This window comes from Anarrhichthys ocellatus, unplaced genomic scaffold (assembly GCF_004355925.1).
Source record: "Anarrhichthys ocellatus isolate YVR2014 unplaced genomic scaffold, GSC_Weel_1.0 scaffold35, whole genome shotgun sequence".
NCBI lineage: Eukaryota > Metazoa > Chordata > Actinopteri > Perciformes > Anarhichadidae > Anarrhichthys > Anarrhichthys ocellatus.
Genome location: NW_022280065.1, coordinates 2,613,531 through 2,638,971, shown reverse-complemented (window position 1 = coordinate 2,638,971; position 25,441 = coordinate 2,613,531). Strand labels below are relative to the sequence as shown.

At 43.8% G+C, this 25,441-nt stretch overlaps 4 protein-coding genes across 4 annotated transcripts; 1 reads left to right on the top strand and 3 right to left on the bottom strand.

Moving 5' to 3' along the window:
- Positions 1-749: 749 nt before the first annotated feature.
- Positions 750-7,704, bottom strand: s100u (S100 calcium binding protein U). The gene is made up of 3 exons (XM_031866313.1): positions 7,483-7,704; positions 4,786-4,914; positions 750-4,444 (listed from the first exon to the last, which is right to left on the bottom strand). The coding sequence occupies exons 2-3, from the start codon at positions 4,903-4,905 to the stop codon at positions 3,878-3,880; spliced, it is 687 nt and encodes a 228-aa protein (XP_031722173.1). The 5' UTR covers positions 4,906-4,914; positions 7,483-7,704; the 3' UTR covers positions 750-3,877.
- A 1,305-nt stretch (positions 7,705-9,009) lies between these two features.
- s100a11 (S100 calcium binding protein A11) lies at positions 9,010-10,464 on the bottom strand. The gene is made up of 3 exons (XM_031866672.1): positions 10,421-10,464; positions 10,178-10,324; positions 9,010-9,348 (listed from the first exon to the last, which is right to left on the bottom strand). Exons 2-3 carry the CDS (start codon positions 10,304-10,306, stop codon positions 9,214-9,216), a joined length of 264 nt encoding a protein of 87 aa, XP_031722532.1. The 5' UTR covers positions 10,307-10,324; positions 10,421-10,464; the 3' UTR covers positions 9,010-9,213.
- A 1,097-nt stretch (positions 10,465-11,561) lies between these two features.
- On the bottom strand, positions 11,562-20,686 carry pbxip1a (pre-B-cell leukemia homeobox interacting protein 1a). The gene is made up of 10 exons (XM_031866657.1): positions 20,030-20,686; positions 19,419-19,503; positions 19,241-19,296; positions 18,026-18,568; positions 17,545-17,683; positions 16,124-16,357; positions 15,311-15,354; positions 15,080-15,175; positions 14,709-14,889; positions 11,562-14,505 (listed from the first exon to the last, which is right to left on the bottom strand). Exons 1-10 carry the CDS (start codon positions 20,216-20,218, stop codon positions 13,490-13,492), a joined length of 2,583 nt encoding a protein of 860 aa, XP_031722517.1. The 5' UTR covers positions 20,219-20,686; the 3' UTR covers positions 11,562-13,489.
- Positions 20,687-22,583: 1,897 nt separating this feature from the next.
- Positions 22,584-24,940, top strand: cks1b (CDC28 protein kinase regulatory subunit 1B). Its single transcript, XM_031866518.1, has 4 exons — positions 22,584-22,740; positions 22,967-23,034; positions 23,219-23,346; positions 24,070-24,940. The coding sequence occupies exons 2-4, from the start codon at positions 22,976-22,978 to the stop codon at positions 24,117-24,119; spliced, it is 237 nt and encodes a 78-aa protein (XP_031722378.1). The 5' UTR covers positions 22,584-22,740; positions 22,967-22,975; the 3' UTR covers positions 24,120-24,940.
- Positions 24,941-25,441: the final 501 nt, after the last annotated feature.

Here is a 25,441-nt window from a genome sequence, read left to right as displayed (position 1 = left end):
TTAAAAAAAGTACAATGCACTAATGGTTTGGTACATCCATGCCATGCTTATAGTTGTTATTCATATGTTTTAAATACTTAATTCTACATCAATGCCAGTATATTCCCCTTTTTACTTTTCAACACTGCTTTGCTACAAAATCCCTATTGGCTTCACTTGCTTGATGTATGAATTCCCTGTCATGCTCTTTTCAAAGCTTGCACATCAAAAAAAAGCAGACGGTACAAGAAAATAAAAAGTTGGTCCTCCGCTGGGCGCGCACTGTCTTTCTGCTCTGAAGGCTTTTGAATCTACAGATATTTGCTGCAGTTGCACAGCTGATAAAATGCTTTAAATGTGCTTTTTTTTTTAAAGTGAACACCCCATTAGCTGCAGAGGAGAAAGTAGAGGGAAGAAACCCCTCCAAGCTGTCTGTCTTACCTGCGTGCTGATGTAGGGCCTCCTTTGTCTTTGAAGAGGTGCAGGGGACTGAGCCAAGGCAGAGATAGATGGGGAGAGAGTATGCCAGTGTCTTAAATATCACCTGCCCCTCGCCCTCCTCCCCCTTCTCCTCACCCCCCCAAAACCCTCTTACATACTCTTTCTCTATCCTCCCTCCCTCTCTCTCTTTGCAGGTACTTTCTCTCCATCCCACACACACACACACACACACACACACACACACACACACACACACACACACACACACACACACACACACGAGATAACTGGATCCTTGCCATCACATAGCAGGCCACACAAATACAGACTTGTTATTGTCACAGTTTTATTCAATATTAGCCATTAAACATGTTACATAGAATTAGCAAAAATGATACAGCATTGCATATGAAGCTTTACACACCAGCTTAGTGGAGTTTACTGGACATAACAGCGGACTGAAATGAGTCCAACTGCTAAACACCGAACACACCCTCAAGTACTTGGCAGGAAATAAGCAGAGTACATCAGCGCACAATGATGAGAGCCTGCACAATACCCTGGGAATGGTCCCATTATCTCAGACATTTTGACCCAAAGCACATCCACATACTTGTATGTACATTTCTTTTATCCGCTGGGAGGGCTCTTAACACAGGTTTTTATCTTTCTCTGTCACAGAATGAATGGGATTTATTGTGCGTCAATGAAAATCTGGCTGCAAACACTCCCTGCCACAAATCCGCTGTTTAGTTCCAGCATGTTTTTAATCTACTTGGAGTTAAGGCTGGGCGGGGTTCACACTATGGGACAGTTCAATGTCTTTGTTAGTAAGAGAACTCTGCTCTCATAGTTCACTCCGTCCATCTGCGGTTCCAAATAGATTAAAAAAATAATGCGTTAGCTGCTGTAGATTAAGTTCCAGATGATGTTTAAGCCAGGTCTGTTCATGCTAAATCAGTTGCTAGTGCAAGACAAGTCTCTTTTTTTTTTTTTTTTTAAATGCCAGTATAGTGAATCTTGCTTTGTCCAGATTTTTTAATCTTACATCATTTTGCATATGATGATCGGTTGAGAGTAATCTCAACACGTCTGGCCAAGGGCCTGAGGCCAAAGTACACATTGAACAGAAAGCTGGCTGTAGATGACGCAAGTGTGTGATATGTCTCCATTATTCACAGGAAGTACCATGATTAGAAAATGTTTTGATATAAAAAAAAGAATATAGGTTGAAATCATAATATAGACTAAATAGCCTAACATGTCCAGTAGGTTTGTTGGCAATAGAGCATGCAGGAAACACAGCGTACTACGAGTATAAAGGCTGAGCAGAGTGAGTGTAAATGAGAGTATTTACAATGGGAGTGTCGCTGTGAGGCAGGGTGACCGCATGACTCGCAGGTTTATTTGTTTTGCCCATTTTGCTGCAGAGCAGTTTGTGGTGCCAGGTGCTGTTACAGTGCATAAGGTGCAGATTTGCTAGTGTGCCCAAAATGTGTGCGCCTTAAGCACGACACGGCTGGCCAGGTACATATAACATAGAGGGCCTGCAACGCAAGCCTTTTTTTCTCATGGCTGCATTATTGATGAGGAGACAACTTACAAATCATTAAATTGTAATTAACAAATTGCATATAATGTGACAAAGCAGTACATCTTCAAGTGATCTCCGTAGTGGTCCAAACAGGAAAGAGTTAGGTTAAAAAGTTACATATAAGGAGGCCATGTTGAACTTAAATATTTGGCCACAATAATTGCAATACAATGCAAATACCTTTGTGATCGCATGCAACATCTTACGTAGTGACCTGTTGTAAAAGATCACACCACATAGATTCATGTAGATGGCTCAGTATTCTTTTTTTTTTTTTTTCAAAGCACCTGGTCTGATGGGCAGGTTCACTGGAGCCCGGGATTACTTTCATGTAATTGTTTGTGTCCCAGGGTGTGTTACCCCTCAAATGCCTAATCCAGTGGTTTCCCAATGCCTGTGACTCAAGGATCCAGTTGCCGGTCAAACAGGGTCTTTAAACGGTATGAGGGTGTAACCGACAAACAAACACGCAAGCCTTAACAACTGGTGTTTAAACAAGCTGGAAACAACAAGCAACAATTAGCATTTTTCTTTAAAAAAGCCAGGTTTCAATAACCATTGAAATGCCATCTGGTTTGAAAGACACACAACAAATTAAGATGCACTAATTGTATCGTATAGCACTTCAGATAAAAACTGCAGGTGACACCTGTTATTGGCTTCATTCTTCTTTTCTTTTTTTTTACTTCTTGATGTTTGTTGTCATGTGGTGTTTGTTGTCTTGTTCTTTTCTACCAGCTCTAATCCAGGTGGATTAGGTTGCATGAACACCTTCTCTGGTCACCAGTCCACTCCCATGGGACTATTTTAGGCTCCCATTTGACTATAGGGGTTCTTTGGTGTGGATTCCATTCTTGAACCTTAATTATTTAGCCTTAACGGCCACACTTTATCTTCCAGTTCCTAATCTATGGCTGACTACGACTCAAGGGAATATACTGTAGGATCTACATGAAGTGAACGTCTCTGGGATTTACAGAAATGAAAGAAAGGGCCAGAGAGCCTATAAAGAGGACTAGAAAGGTGGGGCATACACATCGGGTTGAAGTAATGCAAATCTTTAGTAAAACAATTTGTTTATTGTCATGCCAAATCAGCTCCATAGCAACGCGAGTTAAAAGACGAGAACGTAAAAATAAAAATAAAAAATAGTGTTATTGTGTTTGTGATTTTCCTGCAAACATAAGAACAGTTCAACACTCTGGGGAATTATTATTATTAGGGAATTATAGTGTACGTCGATCGTCTCATCAGACTCCTGGCAAGAAAGCTAATTATCATATTTCCCAAATGTCAAACTATTCCTTTAAGCCATTAATGCTTAGCATGATGTCCTACTGAGGCCCAATGTAGTAAGTAGCGTAGAGGAGTGTAATATGGGAGCCAGATAAAAGTAGATAAAGGACGATATTTAAGCTTAAGATATTGGCTGCAGTGACACTTTGGTCACACGTGTCAGCGTGGCTGCTGCAGGTAAATCATATTTTGTGGCACATTTTTCACAGGGATATGGCATGCGTATGATAGTGTATGTCTGCACGTTATCATAGGATAGTATCATAATGAGGTAAATGTGCTATATAGTGGGATGCATATGCTGTACATATGAACATAGTGGTAAGTAGTGGTGCAAAGCAGTGACTCTACTGTCATGTGTTATTTATCGTTTATGAGGAATGGAGCTGGGTTTGTAGTGTTTCAACTTTTATCAATATTTTGTATTTCAAGGTTGTGTGAATTTGAAAAAAATTATTTCGTGGCTTCCCAACTTATTTTGGGATTAATGCTGCGTTTTGTGTAGGGTTGAATGCAAGCGAGTAGTGTAATTTTTTTAAATTTTTTTGTGAATGAATGGATTGTCCCCTATGAGGTTGCCTCCTCTATCTTCTTCTCCACTTCTTCCTCCAATCTAGGAATCTCCATCTCTGGAGCCATTATCCCCGGCTCTCCTCTCGTACACACTGGCAAATCTACCTCACCCATCGAGATCAGCCCCTTTGCTTTCTCCTCCTCTGACATTGCTGCCTCAGGCTGCGTCTCCCCCTCTGACTTTATTTCTACCGTTTCTCCTACATTTTCTTCTACCTTTACTTCAGCAGCTGCTTCTACTTTTGCAGCATTATTGGCTTCTGGCTTAGCTTCCTCCTTTGCCTCTGGCTTATCTTCCTCCTTTTCCTCTGCGCGTGCCTGTGGCTTTGCTTCCTCCTTTGCCTCTGGCTTTGCCTCCTCTTTTTCCGGACCGGTGGCAATTTCCACCGGTTCGGACGCAGCGTTTTGGGCCGGTTCCTTTTTGGCGAGGTTGCGCTGCTCGCTGCGCGACACTGCCAGGTAGCCGACCAGCTGCAGGTACTCCTCGAAACCGACCTTGCCGTCGTGGTTGGCATCCAGTCCCTGGCCCATGTTTTTGATCGCCTCCTTGCTGTCTGTGTCCTGTATAGCAGGCACACGCAACCATGAGACAATCAAGCATGATAATTAGTAACTCTACCTGGACTCCCACTGGTGAAATCACCATACATGATTAGTAAATGACCCTCCATCTGTGGCTCTATCTAAATTATAATGCAGATGAATGTCATTCTATCATATGGGATCACTTTTCCCTGCTGTATATTACACCACCAATTGGTCACAATGCTCGTGTTAAAAGTCTGAACAGGTTCAAACTAGCCAGTGCTAATGTAAGACTATACTGTATGGTTTTCTGTGAGGGCGTTACATGATGCAAGTGTTAGTCATATTTCAGAGAGGTTCAGTGAAGGTTTCCTAACCGTAAGGATGTTGGAGAGCTGGTTCTTGACGAGGCTCTGGAATTGACCCTGTCCTAGACTCTCCTTCCCCTTGGTCGACTTTATGAAGACCTTCACCATGGTCTGAATAGCAGACTCCATGACTGCTCTCTGTGGGAAAAGGAAGAGGTCAAGACAATGGTGTCAGACAGACAGACAGACAGATAGAAAAAGATAAACAGATAGACAGACAGATGAAAAGATAGATAGACAGACAGACAGATAGATAGATAGAGATAGAGATAGAAAAAGATAGATAGACCATGGCATTAGTGATTAAACGTGTTGCTGCTGCAGCGTGCAGTGAAAGGGAGGAAGTTCCAGGACGGCCTGATTCAAAACACATTGAATCGGCACATCCAGTGGAAAATGAAACAGCGGATCTCCTCGTGTCCCTGCGAGGCCTTTCGTTTCAGGTGTTGGGTCCAGAGCCGCAATAAGGGAGGGCCGGTGACGTGAGATAAGTGGAGAGGGTGAGAGGGAGCCTGATTGAGAGACAAGCTGTGATGCACAATGGAAGTTCTGATCTTTGATAGGTCATCTGATCTACTGAAGCTACCGAGGGGACTGGGCTTCAGATTACCTAAGGGGTTACCTAGTCCCTGTCTGCTCCGCTCTCTCTCTGTGTCTTTCTTTCTCTCACCAGCCGTACCGGCCTCTCTCTTTCAGTGGCACTCTCTCTTCCTTTGCCTGCCCACTGACTTTTCTCCTTCTACAGCCTTCACACCGTTGGACACAAATACACGCAAACACGTCTGACAATGAGGCTTCAAAACGATTTTAAAGGCTTTTGGTACACACCGGCAGCAAATTCCTGCACAATTACTATTTAAGGTAGAAACACAGAAATAAACGTAGATGTCGACAGGTAATCTATAGACATTGCTCCAAGTGTAAAACAAATACCAGGAGGTGACACAGCTCTGCCAGAATTCCATTCATTGCTGTCCGCGGAGATCACTTAGACAGGAATTTACAGGCCAACTCTGAGCTACTTTGCCCCAAAGCAGTGAGAGGATATGTTCAAGGCGACTGTACTCGTCTATCAGCTTCAGTATTCAAATGCCGCAGAGCAAACAATGGTATGCACTAGTGAGAAAAACACACCTTAGATCTGCACACAGGATTTGCCCGTGTGAGCTGAGTGTTATATCTTAATTTCTGAACTGCATATGCCCCCCCCCCCCCCCCCCAAGCAATTTTCTCTACTGCAAGCATACATGCATGCCTGTTTGTCTCATTATATCATGAGAGCTCTGACACCGTAGTATAGACAAGGCCACACGTTTGCATGTAGTAGAGTTAGCATATAGCAGATCTGATTGTCAATACAGTTGTCATTGAAAAATAGGGATGAGATTCAAAAGGGGTTGATTTGACCCCTATACAAAAAAACCCGTCCTTCCTTGTATAGCATGTGTTTGTGTTACTACAGACACAGCACGTGTTTTGTAGGAACTTTAGGGGACTTCTTCCTGCACAGGTGACACACCCTGCTCAGCCAGAGCACACAAAGGCCTTAATAGCTCTCGGTGCGTCCCGTCCACAAATACCAGCCAAAGGCATTTCTTCTATTCTTAGATCGACGTTTCTGTCCATTCTCACATTCATTATTTACCTATGTGGCCATTCTCGAGGTGGTGTTGGCCGCTGGGACAAGAGTCCTCACACAGTGCCCCAATTACGACAAAATGAATTGCATCATTCGTCCCCGAGGACCGGAGACAAACTAATCCCGTTTATTTGTCTTAAAGGGCCCCCGAAATCAAATAATTAAATATACAGGCCTACAACCACAGGTTTCCCGTTTCCCTCCAGAGGAGATGGGAGGATTGCGTTTCCAAACGGGCGAATGTGATACGGTATGTGCGCAGAGTAATGACAATACTACCGCTCGTGTGTGGCATAAAATATTAACAGAGGAACAAGTTCGGTTGTGGCTGTAAATTGCGGTGAGCAGACGTACGTCGGCCGTCTCTCATCCGCCTCCTCGCTGAGGTATGAAAACACGAGACAATTGAAAAGCCGAGCGTTGCGCAACACTATCAATAAAGTTCCCCTCATCAGGACTCATTACCATCAACACCATGAGCTGTTTTAAATATTTAAAGTTGTCACAAACGACACAGCCTCGCAAAAAAAACAAAAAAAAAAAACACGCAGCAAGACAAGCTGACACTCTGTTGCGGTCTGTTTTTATAAAGCATATTGTGCGCAAAAATAATAATAATTGCGCTCTTACGCGCGACCCGGATGCCCACTGGATATATACCACATAAGCTCAATACTCGGTCACCTCAAGTCACTTCAATTTCTCATAGGCTGTTTGCAACTGATCGGCAACCTGACAACTGATCTACGTCAAAATATCAAATATCTTTCCGAGAGACAGACAGGGAGCAATTGGCAATCAAACACCGCCAATAAAACCGTCCATAGCAGCAGAATAACCAACTGTCGCCCTGTAGCCTACTCTACTTCGTAAAAGTGCAACGTGAGCCTAAAAACTTCTGCGGGCTGGAGTCATTGAAACCGTCCTGCATGCAGTCAGACAGCGGCCAGGTTTCATGGGATTGCTCTTGCAAGATTATCGAAACGTGGCAACAAAAAAAATGAACAAACACAATGCTTACACGCAGGAGAAATTTAAAAGAATCCAGAAAGAATCATTCAACTCACCGTATACCGTCTGCGGGACAACTGAAGTGTATAAATGTGCGCGAATTAAGAGTTTCTGCTCTCTTCTCCGCCTTTCTACGTCTCTTTGAGCCCAGAGAACTTGCCAAACTAGTAGGACAGCAGAATCTCTTCCGTGATTTAGTTTTTTTTTTTTTTTCCCTAAAACTTTTCCCCCTGACAAGTCAAAGGGCGTGTACCTGGAAGAGTGAGATGGAGAAGTGGGAACGTGGAAGAGCGCGGCTCTAACTCTCAGGAGAAAAGGGAGTGAAAGTGTATGAAAACACGTATACTTTGTTTTTTAATGTTATGATCTGTGGCTCAGGGGACAGCCGTTTCACGTCATGTGTGATTTGCACGCCAACCAGGCAGGCTTTGTGGCTATAGGAGCGGCTTCAGCGGCGGGGACGAGGAGCCGGGGCGGGTGGGATTACTTCATCTGTAAGGCTCGGTGGCTTTCCAAAGTATTTCACTTATTAAGTGTAGACACAGAAAAACACGTTGAAACCGAAAGCAGTCTATAGCTATCATCCATGATCTTACAATACATTTTAGGGAAGCCACAAACATGAACAAAATCACTAGAAGAGACAGCTCAAACTTTGATTTGAGCTGTGTTGGAGGGCCGAGCTTCTCCCAAATGACACTTTTTTGAGAAACCTGAGAGTAGAAGAATTCTCAGTAAAAATACTAAAGCCGGTGTGGGTGGCAAAAGTGCTGCAAGAGGTAAAGCAGTCTTGCCAGATTCTTGAGAGGGCTTTCAAGTGTTTGTTTGTTTTAAGTCTCACTACTGGTGCTTTTTTTTCTGTGGATAAGTGAGATACAAGCCTCAGGTATCTGGGAAAAGCTCTTGACCGCCCACTAAAGAGACTTCCCTACACAGACAGACAGTATACACAGCCTTTCCTCAATGGTTGCACTGCTCTCATTGTGTCTCACTTTAATGTTGCTGACTCATTCGCCCATCGTCGCTCCTCCCGCACTGGCACCTTAGCATGTGTAATTTGGATACAAAGGTCACATTGTCTTATCTGTTGAAAGATCTGCATTTTTTTTTTTTTTTTTTTTAAATGAGCGAGGAGCACCGTCACTCATTTACAGAATTAAAACGGGCGTGCAGGCTATTAAACATCTGGGGAGCAAGCCAGCAACACACAACACATCAGAATGAACACAGTGACCCTGTAACACCAAGAATGAATAGCTAAACAAGGACAATGCAAATGAAAAGCTCCACATATCCCAAACATAATGGGGTGTATTTGGTCCACACATGCTCGTTACACAGGTCACTGAGGCCTCGGGGACAGACAGTGAAAACCTTGACGCTTGGACAGGCCGCTTTGTACAGGCTTTATGAAGCTCTATGGAACAAGATATGGTCTGGATGGTGTATTTGCGGCGGCAGTAACGCATATAGGATTACAGGCCTCCTAAATAAAGGCTGTAATACACTCCCTCCTGCTCAAATGTGGGTGCCCGGACATCATATAATGTGGTGAATGAATGACAGGAGACAGTGTCGGTGGCTGAGGGTTCAAGACAATGAAGCCTTTTAATTCAAAGTTCCCTCCATTCAAGAAATGGTTAACTAAAGAGTTACACATGTGGCACTGGTGGGGTGATGAAAGCATTCGAATGCCTTTGATTTTACAGTTTGACAGCTTCAACATGGGGTTCGTTGCTGTTGCACAATCTGCTCAAAGCCCACACTGACAGACGAAGGCGGGCTCTCTACTGACTGAAGCCTCCCTGCTTGCTTGCCAGCTTTCCAATCAGCTGCCAGAACTCGGAGAAATTCAGCTCCCCGTCGTTGTTTTCATCCAGCGAGCCCATGAGCTGCTCGATGGCCCCGGGATCGTCGGCGTTCTGTGGGTGAGCACAGAGAGGAAGACCCTGATCACAATGAGATCACCCTGAGCTGCAACATGAACCAGCCCGCTCTGCAAAGACTGTCCTGCCACCTAATGGTTGAGTGTATAGTAACAAATACACTCACTTACAGCCTCACCTAGTTTCCTGATGCTGAAAGCACGTTATTGTGTTTGATTATATGTTGCATATATTGGTGGACAGCACATCACTTACAGTGGTCATTATAAAACATGTATTCAATCACTATATGTTACATTGTGCAATATTTAGCTCTGTGTCTGGCTTATTTTTAGAGGCGCAACCAAACATTACCCTCACATTAATTTGTGACAAATGAGATAATCGGTTAATAAGTTAAGTGATTTGTCAAGTAAAACTATTAAATGTTTGGTAGTTATAGCTCATCAAATATGATATTTGCTTGCTTCCCTTCCTTGTATGCCACTGTAATCTAATTCAATTGTTTACCCAGACAAATACGAAGTCATGTTAATACATTACTGCATGTTGGACATCATAGAATGCTGATTCTATATTACATTTAATATGTAATGGGAAAAGATAACTGGTTGATTAACATAGAAAATGAGCTTCAGCTGCAGCCCTAGTATATTGTTTTGTATGCTGCAGCATGAGACCTAAAAACATGGCACTGAATCAAATACAGAATGAGTCATATGTCTAATGAATCTAACCACAGTAATATATGCGAATCACAGAGCCTGCAGACATGTTGCATCATAAACTGTGCCTTTGATGTGTCGGACAGAAAATAGATAGGAATCAGCAGGCCAAGTGGCTCAGCAGAACTCCATAGATTTACCTTGACATAGTTGGGCAGCTGGGAGGTCACCAGGATGTGGAATTCTTCTTTGCTCAGGGTGCTGGAGGACCCATCTTTCCCAGCGAACGTCTTGAACTGGGTGACAATGGTGCAGATGGCAGCTTCCATGATGGTTCGTGCTGAGACCTGGAGAGCAAACAGAGAATCGAAAGCCTCGACAAATACCTTTCACGCAAGCTACGAGTCCGATTGTGCTGAAACCCAGTGGCTGTGGTCGCTCACCTTTTTGTGTTGAGATGCTGGGTTATGTGTCAGAGCTGGTGCCAAGAGCCTTGTCCCTCCACTCTGACCACCACCTCTCTGAATATATACACTTCATCTCCCTTCTCTGATGCACACATCAGCGGAAAAAACACTCAAACCTGCCCTCTTCTCCCCCATCAAGCAGGCTGGCCTTATCTCTGCCTGATTTCCACTCAAATCTGCACACAGACACAGCTACACACACACACACACACACACACACACACACACACAAACAAACTAGAAAGACTGACACTGTCCTTGAAGGGCAAATTTGTACTGATGATAGCACAAAACCCCTCTCCAGCCCGTTTGCAGAGCAAGGATCTCTGTCAGGCCGTTTTAATCAAGTGACTGAATCAAGCATGCCTTAGCAGTTATTCGTTTATACAAAACATGACTCAAATAAAATGGCATTCAGGACAACACACGTCCGGCGTCTCATGTGCAGCTCTTTCCAATTACAGGAGTCAATGTGTGTGGAAAACGAAAGAAATGGTAACTTTGATTTTACAGCATTTTAATTAAGGACATTGGCGGATGACGGTATGAAAGAACACTGAGGTTTTAGCAAAGCGTTTGGGTATTTTAACATTCTCAAGATTGTCTGTCTATTTTGTAGTTTGATCCATCTGCATCTTAATGCAGGTTCTTTGGAACCAGGTGGAACCAAGAAATCCTGGAGATAAAAAGAACAAAAACACAACATAAAAGCTTGTATGGCGACTTGTAGAATTTAAGGAATGACCATCCCTCTCTCTGCGGTTTCACAGTGGCTGACTGTTCTCAATCATGGCTTACATTCTCGTTCATCAGCGTATCAGGTCAGTGACTCACCGGTTGGTTCGTGTATCACGTACAGGCCGAGAGAGAGTATTTAATCTAGATGTAAATATTTTAGTTCGGTATCATAGCTGCGATGAAAGATGCCTGTCACGCAAACACTTCCACTTCCTGTCAGACAGCAAGTCACACATGTCTGGCTATCATTGTACATCTGACTAAAATAGCTACATCAATACAACCCATTGTGAAGCAGGGGATGTATTCTGTGAGACTGTTCTATTGTCATCATATAATACATGAATCAACTGAAGCGTTTCAATAAAGACAAACTATACACATTTAATGGTGAACAATTTATTGAACTCAACCCTGACTTCCTTACAGAGGACATAACTGATGATGAATGAAAAAATAAATAAAAATTGGCCAAATTTTTCCATACATTTGTCCAAGGATCAATTACATGCACATCTGAGCCAGCTAGCATGAAGCAAGACCTATTGTTGTCCCACAAAGACAGAAATGCTCCTCAAATATCGATTAAACGTTCATGAATGAGATTCATTTAATGACTCATCTGTTGAAATTGAGCCTTCTTCCAATAGCTTTGGTGTAAAAGAAAGTTCAAAATAAAACTGTTCCTCTGTGCAAACAGCGGAGGACATTGAGCAGAAATCCCTCCAACACTTCCTATGTAAACCCTGTGACATTCAGTCTGTCCTATCAACAGCAGTCAAATTGCAAGCTGTGTAAACTTGTTTTCTTCTCTATCTTGCAGAAGCAAATTAAATCCTAGACCCCTAAGATATTCACAATGATAATAATAAAAGGCACATAAGCAGTAGCTGGCAAATTAAATTTCGGAAAACAAACTGAAAACGTCACCATTTCCACATTCGACGTGTCTGGCCTGGGGTCAAAGTCTCGTTAGAAAGAAGGAAAAGAGGTGCAGTGTACCGACAGAATAAATAAACATGAAACACTCCAAAGCTTCTCTCAATCACTGAAAAATGAGAACCAACAATCACATTCTGTCGACTTTAACTTCACATCCGCCTAAAAACGTCATGAAAGGAAAAGGACGAGAATAAAATACTAAACCAAAACAAGAACTCAAAGAACTAGCCAACGATGGAGAGCAGTTCTGCAATACTTAATACACTTTGCTTTGTATCCGTTTTTTTTTTTTTTAACTTAACCTTTTTCAACTTAAAATTGAATAAACATAATGCAGCAGCATCCTAATTTTTTCCATTTTTACTTAATTACTTGTGCATGTCAGTTAATATCAACCTGCTGACAAAATAAGAGGAAAATGGAAAATAATATAAATAGCGGTTTTGGTCGGTCTAAAAAAAACACAACAGAGAAAAAGAATTTTGCTGTAAATGTGATGTTTTTGAAAAGTGCTAAAGTGGTTTAGCCGTCCTTTAGATTGAGCTACTATAACTTTGTCCTATTGCTTTTCCTTCTTAAGCAGCGCTGACCTTTCCCAAACAGTTCCTGGTTGTTCAGCACTTCTGCTGACAACTGACAGTTGGGAGTTGGGGGTTGAAAAGCCTGTCGTAGCTAGACGCCGAACGCTCAGGGCACTCAAACGGCACCCTTTGTGTGCGTTTGCCCAAAACTACTAAAGAGCTGCAGATGCAAAAACTGGTCTGACCCGATCTGATTTTTGTCTCTGAAAGAAGTGGGATCTCGTCCTCTGGGATTGAACTTCAGGCAAACGTTGTCTGCAGAAACAGTCTCAGCATTTGTTGTTTTAACCTGCTCGGAGAAGCGGCAGGTTGATTTCACACAGTCAAATGACAGAGAAGCATTTAGCGGCAACACTCATATAATATATGAATTATATGAATATATGTAACCATTGCTCAACAGAATAATGTGTGCAAATACCATCTCCTTAAAGCCCTGTCTTTTTGTGTGTGTTCTAAATATTATCAGGCTGAATTTAAATGGTGAACTGCAACATGCACTACATATTGAGAAAACACTATACAGCAGAGGAAAAAACAAACCCACACAACACATTACTGAAGGACTTTGCATTAGGAGGCATGACCTGACAAGTACAAGTCTAGCTTATGATTAAAGACTGAGCGGGACACGTTTATGAGGGGCACGACCACTCTGTGCCAGAAGCCACTACAATTACAGCTCTGAAGAGGAGAACGTAGGCAAGAAATGTCGTATAAAAACACCATTTGTGCTGTATCCTAGCGTTGTATTTCACTCCTTTTTCCCCCCCTCGATGTCTACTTAAACTGCGGCTGCAAACTTCCACAGGGCTTCTCGTTCAAACTCCTCCATCTCCTCCTCCAGGGAGTCGTCGTCGTCCTTGTGCCCGCCGCCCTCCACAACGTCCACCATGTCCTCCAGAATGTCCGCCACGTCCTCGACAAAGTCTCCGAAGAGAACCCTGTCGTGGATGAACCCGCCGTCCTCAAAGAACTCTGCCGTCAGCTTCCTGATCTTGTCTTTGCTCTCGGACGAGGATCCTTCCAGCTTGCTCAGGTAGCCCTCCAGCAGTTCCTCAAACTCGGGCAGCTCCACCGGGTAGAGCCCCTCCTTGCCGGCGCAGTCCTCCACGGAGCTGCAGCCCAGCTGGGGGCGGACGTTGCGCCTGAGCTTCTGCTCTTGGTCCCTCCAGAAGTCGTTGTGTTTGTACGGGTGAGGCTGGCGGGGCTGCTGATGGTGGTGGTGCTGATGGTGGTTGTGGGAGTTCTTAGGAGGCCCGCTGTGCTTCCTCCTCTCCTCTCTGTCTATTCTGCGCTCGTCCTTCTTCTTCTCCCACTCGTCCTGGTGTTTCCTCCACGCCTCTTTGTGAGAGTTTTGCTTCTGAGACTTCCGCTCCTTCTCTTTCTTCTCTTCTTTGTCTCTCCATCCTCCCTCTTTGCTGTGCTTCCAGCCTGTCTCCCCTCTCCCCTCTTTCTTGTCCTCTTTCTTCCAGTGGTCCCACTCATTGCTTTTGCCCTTGTTCCCTTTCCATTTGGACTCCTGTGGCTTCCTCTTACCCCACTGCTCAACTTGTTCAGAAAGCTTCTTCTGGATTTCCTCCAAACTGTCCCTCACGCGTTTCCTGTCGCCTCCATCTTTCTTCATCCCTTGCAGCCTCTTCTTGCTCTCCTCCAGAAGAGCTTTCTGCCTCTGGAGTTCTTCCTTCAGCTTTCCTCCCTCATTTGTGTCCTTCCTCCTCTCAAGTTCAGGAGCTTTCTCGTTACTCTGACCATCTTTGTCACCCGGCTGAGGGGCGGAGCTTGAGGTTTCTTGATCGGCTGTGAAGGATTCAAGATATCAAAGTTATCATGGGTTTGCAAGTTATATTAGAAAGGTCAACAGATCAGCACAGATATGGAATCCATTTTTATATCACAGTACCTATCTATATGCATTGTCATTTCAATAAATAATTACTGAAATCAAATTGCAACAGCACAGATTTCATTCAAGGATAGACTTCATGTTCGTCCCATCCTACCTGAGAGCTGGCTGAGTTCGGTCACCCTGGACCTCAGACTCTCCAGCTCTTTCTTCAGCTCAGGCAGAGACAACAGCTCCTCCTTCAGCTTGACATTTTCTCTTTCCAGATCTGCTTCACCCTTTTCATCACCGCTCACTGCTACGGCCTTCAGCGCCAAGTCAAGTCCTTCTTTCTGAGACTAAGAAATAAAGAGAAATGGAGACATTCCCAATGCAGACAAGCGTCCCAGTCAGAGCCAGATCGTGCACATCTTGGGACAATAATCCAAACTGTTTGTAGAAAACATGCTGTGTATATATTGCATTGCATTAAAACACCATGAAAGGGTAAAACGACATCATTAACGTCAGTATAACTGGTATACTGACCTGTAGTTGAGCCTCTAGCTGAGCGATCTGCTGGTTTTCCTGTGTCAGTTTATCCAATAGCTCTTTCATATCCTGTGGATCACCGCTAAGCCAGTCCTGGATCGAAAATCATTGGCAAATGAATAAAACACATATTTTGAAATAATCCCATCTTCAGCGCGGGTCTTTTAAGTTTTAAGACTCAAGTTTTCTTAAATACTACAGTGTAGCCACAGATGTCGAGGAACAGACCTGGTTTTGTTCTCCATCACTGAGTTCAGAGGCGTCAAAGTCACCTGTCAGATAAGAAAACACATCTTTCACACAGGTCTCACAACAGGAACTCCTATTGACACACAGCTGACAGGCTGTCTTACAACCGTAACAGATGCTTTTGTTGTGAAGTGCACTCGATGAGCTCAGGCACTACCTGTACACAGAAGCTATTCATTCAAAAAAAAAACAACAGTGTGAGATATTTAGCCTGAACAAGCAAATTGCCAGGAGTTTCCCATCAACTGAAGCACCATAAACATCCAGGGAGTCCTTTAAATCGTGATGACGGGTGTTATTGTACAATTCAGAGTGCGTTTTAGCTGTCATTTTCTGCTGTCACTGCATGAAGTGTCAGGCCAGATAAGCGCTTGGACAAGCTATTGAGCGTTAGGTCCAGTACTAAGACTAGCTGGCTACCATTATGCAGGTCAGAGAGCAAACCTGTTGACGTAGTACAGCTTAGTCAACAAGATCTAAAAACAGACATCCGTCTACGGCAGACAGCTGCCAATTAATGGGCTTATGTAATTCGTAAATAATGTCAAATTAGCAAATGTGTTATGATTTATTGACAATATTTTCAATAAAACTCTGATGTAACAGGGGTGAACAGGTGTACCGTTCCTAAGATAACATAAGCAGATCTATCAGGTAATGAATATTATTAGCATGATCTCAATCTTACTGTTCATGACGGTAAATGTGAGCAAAAGTAGTGCCTCCTACTGCATCGGACTGTGAAAAGCAGAAGCAGGCCAGCAGGCTTAGTGATGGGCGAGAGGAACTCACCAGAGAGGAAGAGGGAACCTAAGAAGAGCAGGATCAGAGAGCCCACAATGCATTTGTTCAAGGAGAACCATGGCTTTTCCTCCCTCTTCTCCGCCAGCTTGAACTCCACTTCCTCTTCATCGTCTTCCTCATCGGATGTTCTTGGCCGCGGTGACCCGAAGGAAGGGGCATTCCTCCTCCTCAGTCCGTCTCCAGAGCTGCCTGTGTCGCCCGGATCGAAAGTGTTGGATGTTTCTACAGGAGGGAGAATAAATGAGAGGAACGAGAACATGCCGAGCATGAAACGCTAATGGCAACACAGCAGAGGGTCGTCACATTTCATAGTGTGTTCTTGAGAAAGATGATGGCGCAGAGCCTAAAGTTAAACCACATGTACTCAAATTTGGCCCGGAGTCACTCCAACAAATCATCTCTGCATCTGTGGCTACAAATGTGTCGTAAAACCGTAATTATCTCCTGGCAGACTGCCTCACACAAAATACCAAAACATAAGTGAATACATGAACCGCATGACACCACGGTGTGTAAACAGTTTGTGAAAAAAAACAGACCAAAAAAAATAAAGAGTCGGTGCTTGCTCGTGGAAATGGATGACATTTTCTCTCTAAATTACAACAACAGTCATTTCATGCATGGGGGGTTTCTTCATTTTCTCAGCGGGGTTTACGCCTCCCTGTCGTACTGATGAATCGTTTTCCAGATGCTAGCTTGACACAGATAAGACACATGTTAACCAAATCTGCTCCAAAAGGACTCTCGTTTTCTGTTTCTACTGACTGGTGCTAATTGCAAAGAGCCACCAACCGCTTACTTTGCTCAAGGCTGCGTTACCAGCGAGGCCCAAGACCTCCCAGGGGCCCACAAAACCACCATGTTCACTGCGCTGTGGTCGGTTTATGGTAATATGACAAAGCATAACTTTGTTTGGGGATAAGCATGACTAAAGCATAATATAAACTGGAATGATAAAACAGATCCTGCTTTTATAACCAGACATCGAGGGCCTGTCCTGAAGAGGAGGCCTGTGTCGAGATCTAGATTCAAGGCCTCATTTTTTCAGCCGATGTTGTGCTTATACGGTGCATATTCTTAAATCAGTTTGTCTTTAATCATATTGCCACACAGCATATCTGTGGCCATGTGTTATTCCAGCAGAGAGAAGCTGTACACAATGCACAGAGAATGAGAGGAATGGGAGTTATAGGGAGCCAATCAGCAGATTCTGGCTAAATAAAGGTGAAATTAAAATTAAAAAAAAAAAAAAAATCTACTTTACTTCAGAACTCTGCTGTTCATTTCCAAAAGCTAACTTCTTTAACTACCTCTAAATTCTCTCCTGCAAAATAAAGATCACTCTGGTTCCACTGCGGGATTCGTCATGCATACATCATCACACATATTCCTGTAGATTTATCCCATACCTTGCACTTCTTCTTCTTCTTCTTCTTCTGCTTCTTCTTCTGCTTCTTCTTCTGCTTCTTCTTCTGCTTCTTCTCTCTCATACTGGGTCACTGCCTCGGACAGCTCCATCTCCTCCTTTCCCACAGCCGCCACCTCCATCTCCTCCTTTCCCACAGCCGCCACCTCCATCTCCTCCTTTCCCACAGCTGCCGCCTCCACCTTTTCCACAGCCGCCACCTCCACCTCCATCTCCACCTTTTCCACAGCCGCCACCTCCACCTCCATCTCCTCCTTTTCCACAGCCGCCACCTCCACCTCCTCCTTTCCCACAGCCGCCACCTCCACCTCCTCCTTTCCCACAGCCGCCACCTCCACCTCCTCCTTTCCCACAACCGCCACCTCCACCTCCTCCTTTCCCACAACCGCCACCTCCACCTCCTCCTTTCCCACAGCCGCCACCTCCACCTCCATCTCCTCCTTTCCCACAGCCGCCACCTCCACCTCTTCCTCTACTGAACCAACAGTCTCTGGTGCAGGGCTATCATTGATGGGGCTCTCTGTCACCAGGCTCTCTGGGACTTGGCTTGGTGGCTCTGTACTCTTTGGTACGAAGCTGATATCAGCATCGCCACGAGACAGAGGATCAGTAGCTGTAAGGGTGTCTGTGGGGTTGATGACCTTTGGTGCAGCAGCGGAGAAAGGATTCAAGCAAAATGCATCACACTCGTCAACCTCTTCTTCTGTAGCGGCGTGGATCTCAGTCAGAGGAGGAGTGGAGCACGACTCCTCAGGCTCAGCTGTCAGGAGATCATCTGCAGCAGGAATATCGAACGGAGCCCCGGAATCAATGTTGGTGACAAAGGGCGTGGCTCCGAGGTGCTCATTGTCACTCGGGGAGCTGGTTACGATGTCATGGATGACTGGAGGCTGACTCTCCGGGTCCAGGTCTAAAGGATCGAGGAGGTTGGGTGGGAGGGGACTCATCCGGGTTGGACTAGACGAGCTGGGACCCTCAATGGACTCTGGAGAGGTCTCTTGACACACCTAGAAATAAGGAGAAGATATCTGTGAACACTTTGATATCATCTTTTCTCTGTGAGGTTTATTGCAATCAAGGTGTTATTTTGTGATAAAGTGCTACGATTTAGTTTTTTAGCGCATCCATTTTCCCTCAGTCTGTATTGTGTACAGTACTTCTCCATCATTTAATGACTTCCTATGTTGCCCAGAGTGACGGTTTCAGGAGAATAGGTCTCTACTTCTCAAATTATATATTGAGAGTCGGCATTGGGCGTGGCAAGACTGAGGCAGTTTTCCTGTCACCGAACTGAAAATTCATCACATTCTGCTGAGGCTACTTTCAGTGCATCTCCACTGCTCATATGACACATTTCACCCCGTGCGGTTCTTCAACACGGGTGCAAAGTGCTAAATGTAGAAGGAGCTTATTGATTCTGAGGAACTGGCAACAAAGTTGGGTTATATAAAGTTGCTGTTACAGATCTCAAAAGTGTTGTGTGAAACTCGTCTGCACTTATACTGGAAATGAATATTGTCACATTGTCTGTTTGTGGGCCGTAAGCAAGTACATTCATACAAAAACAAAAAAAATGCAATAAAACTTTACCAATATCAGGCTATAATAATGTAAATATGCTGTGGTGGAATTGAATTTATGCCTCGTCTGGTTTATTGCACAGTTTATTGTGTACCAACCTGATGGCCTTCTTCAGACAGGACAGTTTCTACTGGAATGTCGCTTGCAGCAGCTCCTGAAACAACATTCACAAAATGTTAACACTAAAATATCAATCCAAAGCAACCTTTTTCTGCCTGAAATTTGGATTTATGTCACACCCCTCGCCAGGAGCCACAGCTCTTGACTCGTCAATACCTGTCACATCCTCGGAGAGACTCGGGACGTCACCCAGGCTCTCAGTGCCGTCATCTACCGGCCCGACGTTCTCAACAGCAGCCTCCTGTGGAGCCAGACGATCCAGGGAGATCAAGCTTCCTACAGACTTTTACATTAACGCCTACAGTGCTCTCGTTACATACACTGCCCTTGACATTTACAGCAACTTCTATACAGGCATGCATGCACAGCATAACGCAATAAATACTGCATACACATACCACATACTCCTATAACCTTGATAAAAGGTACAATTTATGGCGTGGATGTTGTATAAGAATGAACCCAACAAACTAGAACATTTAATGTATTTTGATAACTGAGGAGGATCTTCTGCCTTATACAAAACATGTTGTCCTCAATGCGCTGTCTTAACACAGACATACAGCCATGCACAAATACGTGCACAAAGAGTTAAAACACATCTGCCACACATGTATCACTGTGGGAAGCTCAAGGGTGCAAGTGCAGACATGCCATATTTTAAATTAACGGGTATTTATGAGCAAAGGAAAACAACTATCCTCCAAATTATAACCAGGCATACAGAGCTTCATGTTCCAGTTTCCTGAGCTGGTTCTCCGTCATACCTCGGGGGAGAGGAGGGTCCAGCTGTTGGTTGAGGAGCCGCTGCTGCCTGTGCTGCTGCTGTTGTCAGACATCGCCCTCGTCAGGCTCAACTTGGCACAGCACGGTGCAGACTCAGCGTTAGGGTTTTCTGCAGACGACGACAGAAACAACTCAACTGATTGAACATGCCTGATGCATTCACTGTGCATGCCTCCTGGGAATCAACATCATCCAGATGTAATAGTCTTGACTGTGTGTGTTTGTATCGGTAGGCCAACAGTCAGAATTATAGGTATGCACCGTCATGGACATGAAAATACACACAACATGACAAATTGTGCCTCATTGCGTGTAATATTTTGATGGCGATCATGCAAATTGTAGTCTAAGAGGACATAATGACGCAATAACGTTGGAGTTTGGGAGCGACTGCAGCGCACACACGGGATAGAGACCAGACTGTCGGTGGTACAAGTTATGTAACGGTGTGTTGGCATCCATAATATACTGCTGCGCAGTTTAAAAAGAGGTCTCAGAAGAAATAGGAATCTCCGGATTGTTTTCACCACCGCTGCTATTTCCAGCCAACCGTTCATTCAGATCCGTCCTGGCCAGTCAATCTGTGACCGACAACGGTCCCCCCGCCGTTGATCCAGACACGCGCACACAACGGTTAATACTCACGTGTCGACAACACTATGTGCGCAACAGCTTCTGTTTAGCACATATGGGAAACACAGTAAAGGGGCTATAGTTGTAGCAACCAAATTCAGTGTTCACACAAAATGGTAAACAAAGGATGGTCGGCTGAATATTCCCACTCCCACTCTTCCGCGTTCTCACAGGCCCCGCTGTTCGCGAGCGCTTCACACACCTGCTCGACTACGTCACATTAAACACAAAGAAGACGTTTTATTTACCCAACTTGTTTACACCTCAGTCGCTCGCAGTTTTTTCCCCCTTCAAAACGTTTAGTTTTTTAGTATGAACAACGCTCCTCTCTTCCCGTGAACTTGGGAACTTTGGGAATTCCAAGCTGCGTCACGTCGCCCCCAAGGCACTTTTCGTCCAATGGAATTTCAGCAGAGGCTGCGGAGCTCCCGCCCCTGAACCGAGGCTGGACCAATCGGAGAGAAGTGGGATGTCAGGAAAACGACGCACAGCCCCGGCTTGATTGACGCCCGCAGGTGAAAGTGGCAGGTGATGAGCACAGATCCGTCCCCTGGTTTTTAAGAATACAACTTCATGTGTGAGCCGAACCCTCAAGATGCATGCGTGTGCATCTATATATATGCAGCAGGGAGGGGCTGCTGGGACCAGCCGCACACTGACACGTCTGCACAGCTATATTTGAACTGCGGTACTTACCAAGGTGGATAACCCCGCTACTCCGATTGCTGCAGTGTAGCCATCAATTTCATCATCTTGCTCCCGTTTTCTCTAAAATTAGAGTCTGTAAACTGTTATGTCTGTGAAAGGCACATTTTGACACCTGTGCATATATCTGAAATCTAAACCTACACAAACAGAGATAATTGGAATCTGTGGTTTCAGATATTTATTATTATTATTTATTTATTTTATATGTAGATTGCAGTGGTGAAAGAAGGACTTAAATCCTTTACTTCAGTAAAATAACTAACACAACCACAGTGTAAAACTACCCATAAATGAAAGTAAAAAGTAAAAGTATGGCCTCTAATTATATCATATAATATTGTCTTATTATGATGCAATAATGTGAAAGCAGAATTTTCAATAGTTGCCTGTAGCCAGCTCATGAGTGACATGGAATTATTGGATGTTTTTATTCCTTGTGCTATTATTACACAGCCGCAGACTGTCAACTTTGATGAGCATTTTATTTTATTTCATTTTAGAAATAAGCTTTTAAATAGTTTATGATAAATCTCATGTTTGCAACGGGTAAAATGCATATATGCAAACATGCCCTAGATTTATATTTCTATCTGTTTGAAATTAAGTTTTGTGTATTATGGTAAATTAATTAAGACGTTTCATCAATAGATCTACAGTCATATTTGAGAAGTAAAATGGAGGTCATTCATCGTAGCTGCTCTGGAATATATCACCCTTTTCTCTCTCCTTGCTTAATATATAAAACATGGTGCAAATGGATGTAGGCTATTAAGAGAGATAGAACTAAGAATTTAGATGTCTTATAATAAATCCACAGCCAAAAAAAGAGACTAGAAATGTACACATGATAATACAGTAAAATGATGTGGGTCACCGGTTATGCAATGACATTAAAAGTATGGGATTTTTGGATTTGTGTTGCATACCTTCAGGAAGGTTTTTTGCTACTATGGGTACTTCTCAAGTCTCTTAATTGCATCCCCGTTTCCCTCACTTGGGTCCTTTCCTTGCGTCTTAGTCCCTCCCACCAGGGATGCATGGAGGAAACCACGCGAGGAGAGAGGAACCAGGAAACGACAATTAAGAGACTTGAGAAGTACCCTATGCTGACCAGAAGACCGTGTAGCGGTTACGACAATTTCCTGCGACACATGGAACAGACCAATGGCAAGAGAGTTAGCCGGATGTCTTCACCAATGGGACGGGACGGGGTCGATTTGAACGGTGAAAAGCGGGCTAGCAAACATTCGAGAGGGAAACAAAGAGGGAAGAACATCCTGCAACTGCTGGACCTAAAACAAACTGGAATAATTAGCTTTTTCTACTCAGGATACTTAGGCAATCAAATAAGGTAACTTTGAAGCCCCGTTCATGGCGTCACACTTTAGTAGAAACTAGTTGTGCGTTTGCGTAACTTGTCAGAGATAACGCTTGTTCTCGGCTAACTTGGGCGACGTTAGCTTAACCGTTAGCCACACTCGCTTAGCAATGCAAGCTAAAACTTGCTGTCACGTTGTCCACGAAACGACATATTTTTGATCCTGAATGTCCACTAATGTTAGAAATCTTTCCAACAGGGCTCCGTCATGTCTCACAAACAGATCTACTACTCTGATAAATATGACGATGAAAAATACGAGTACAGGTGTGTATGACTCATGTTTATCCAGCTTCACATTGACTCTGCCAGCGTGTCACCTTATTTTATAACTGTTTTCGCGAGCTGACATCGTGCAAAACCTATCCCCCAGTTGTGGAACATGCCACGTCATAGTCATTTTGATCTGATGCATTCATCTTATGTTGTTGTCCGCCCTCGATTTCTACAGGCATGTAATGCTACCCAAAGACATTGCAAAGCGTGTACCCAAGACCCATTTGATGTCGGAGACTGAGTGGAGGAACCTGGGGGTCCAGCAGAGCCAAGGATGGGTCCATTACATGATCCACCAGCCAGGTATTCCATCTCGTTTCCAGGGATCATGTCACAATTAATATGCAGCTGCAAAGCTTTGTGATCAAGTGAGAAAATGGGATTCTGATCTCGAGAACAATGTTGACGTTCAGCAAAAGTACTTAAAGTGTAGATATTTGAGCGTGTTTTGAATCAGCTTCTGTGCCGGGTAATTATGTGACTGCAGTGCACACTAACTCTATGAGCAACAGTTGTGTTTTACAGTTGTCATATGCTGAATATGTATTAAAAATAAGTTATGATCAGAAGCTGAAACTAACCGGCACATGACACAATGCTGATGACTGATATGTTGCTAGCTTGCATTTAACTGAACTTCTCTTTTGTGTTGTGTAGTTTATTTGAAAGTTGAAGCTTCTGTTTCCTGTAGGCCTGCTTTGCTTCAGCTGGTACAGTTGCAGATGAGATGATGAGCTCATTTTGATGTGTTTCAGGCAGAAGATGAGGGATGCAAAGTCTGTAGGGGGGGGGGGGGGGGGGGGGGGGTCTGTCTGTCTATTTTAAAACAGGTCAAGTTACAACTTTTCTTTTTTTTAAGGAAGGTAAACCTTTTTTAACATATTTGGTGAACAAACATATGGACGGCAAGTGTCAAACCAAGCCACACCCTTCTATTAAAAAAAGAATGGGAGTCATGTTTCCCCAGAAGAATCACAATAAGTATCATTATCTCTGTTTTACATACGTTGTTCTTCCCTCCTCCAGAGCCACACATTTTGCTGTTCCGGCGCCCTCTTCCCAGCCAAAAGGCATAAAGGGGGGGAAACTCCGAGTCCCTGGAAGATCAGTCCTACTTGCCACAGATCGACTCATCAAAGCGGAGATCATGCTGTCAAATTACCAAACTCTAGTGTGGTAGGTGACTTGTGATTTGGGTTGATCATGTTGGACCCGAAGGACAATGACATTGATGAACAGTGGTTGTGGAATGCAGTATGCGTTGAAGGAAAAAAAACCAATTACCCTCCCCTTCGGGGAAAAAGACTTCATGTGATAACAGCGACTCGTCGTCTGCCAGAAAACCTTCAAATCAGCTTACACTGTCTTTTTGACTCAAAAAATCTGTCAAACTTGCTGAACCTGCTTGGATATTCCAGCTTTTTAGAACAATTGTTAAAAGATGTGGGGAGTGAAACTTGTTGAAATGTTTGAGTGATTTCTTAGGGAGTGTTTTTCTGGGTCAGGCTCCGGTCACAAGCCAGACAGAACAGCTGGATCCTAAATGCAAGTTTGACTCTGAAAAACATTGAAGTGCGGCTTTAAGTGACATGTTGCTGCTTGGTTTAAATGATACTGTAAATTGGCATTTAACACTTTTTGTCATGTACATGAAAAGCCGCATAGATGAGTCCCCCCCCCCCCCCCCCCAATAATAGCATATTCTAATAGTTTTGGCCTACTTTAAAAGAAATCCTCTGGCTGGCTCTGATTGTACCAGTGAGCTGCTCAGTATTTATGAATGTGTTGCCCTTTCTGAAATAAATGGAAACTTTTAAATCTTTGCTTTGGGGCCACAATACAGAGCCGTTTGACACATCATGAACAGCATGTTTAAAAAAAAAAAAAAAAAAAAAAAGACTGGGGGAGGCGGTTGATGGCAGACACTACCCGAAAAAGCTCTTACAGAAAAAGAATCTCGACCATTGACTGGGACGCTGGAAAGCCGATAGCATTTGTTTCAGATTGTGGTGTTGAATACGATTGCTTTCAGGTGCTTGTTTTCACTGTCCTACTCGTCCTGAATACTTGCCCCCCCCCCCCCCCCCGACATGTCTGTGTTTACCATCTGTCTCTTGTGTTCTTTACCACCACATACTGAGCTGCTCTGCTGTCACTGAGGCTACATCTTTGCCTATGAACTTGTGCCTTGTGTGTAAGGTTCTTTTTGTTCACTATATGACTGAATTTGTTTTTATGATGTGTAGGTATAGCGCTGTTCTACCCTCAGAATTATTGAAAGAATCGATGCAATCAACGTGATGATGCATTTAGTCTTTAAATAAAACAACTGGCAGGAAGTCCTGTGTTGGATGACACCTCTGTACCTTTTTTGGTAATCTGGAAAATAACAATTAGC

Excerpts from the sequence above, each read along its gene's own strand:
- s100u (XM_031866313.1), bottom strand. The coding sequence starts at position 4,905 with ATGGAGTCTGCTATTCAGACCATGGTGAAGGTCTTCATAAAGTCGACC. Across the intron at positions 4,445-4,785 it reads AGCTCTCCAACATCCTTACG|GACACAGACAGCAAGGAGGC; the intron begins GTTAGGAAACCT and ends CCTGCTATACAG.
- s100a11 (XM_031866672.1), bottom strand. The coding sequence starts at position 10,306 with ATGGAAGCTGCCATCTGCACCATTGTCACCCAGTTCAAGACGTTCGCT. Across the intron at positions 9,349-10,177 it reads AGCTGCCCAACTATGTCAAG|AACGCCGACGATCCCGGGGC; the intron begins GTAAATCTATGG and ends GCTCACCCACAG.
- pbxip1a (XM_031866657.1), bottom strand. The coding sequence starts at position 20,218 with ATGCACAGTGAATGCATCAGGCATGTTCAATCAGTTGAGTTGTTTCTG. Across the intron at positions 18,569-19,240 it reads TGTCTGAAGAAGGCCATCAG|GTGTGTCAAGAGACCTCTCC; the intron begins GTTGGTACACAA and ends CCTTATTTCTAG. Across the intron at positions 15,355-16,123 it reads AGGTTCCCTCTTCCTCTCTG|GTGACTTTGACGCCTCTGAA; the intron begins GTGAGTTCCTCT and ends CTTATCTGACAG.
- cks1b (XM_031866518.1), top strand. The coding sequence starts at position 22,976 with ATGTCTCACAAACAGATCTACTACTCTGATAAATATGACGATGAAAAA. Across the intron at positions 23,035-23,218 it reads GATGAAAAATACGAGTACAG|GCATGTAATGCTACCCAAAG; the intron begins GTGTGTATGACT and ends CGATTTCTACAG. Across the intron at positions 23,347-24,069 it reads TTACATGATCCACCAGCCAG|AGCCACACATTTTGCTGTTC; the intron begins GTATTCCATCTC and ends TCCCTCCTCCAG.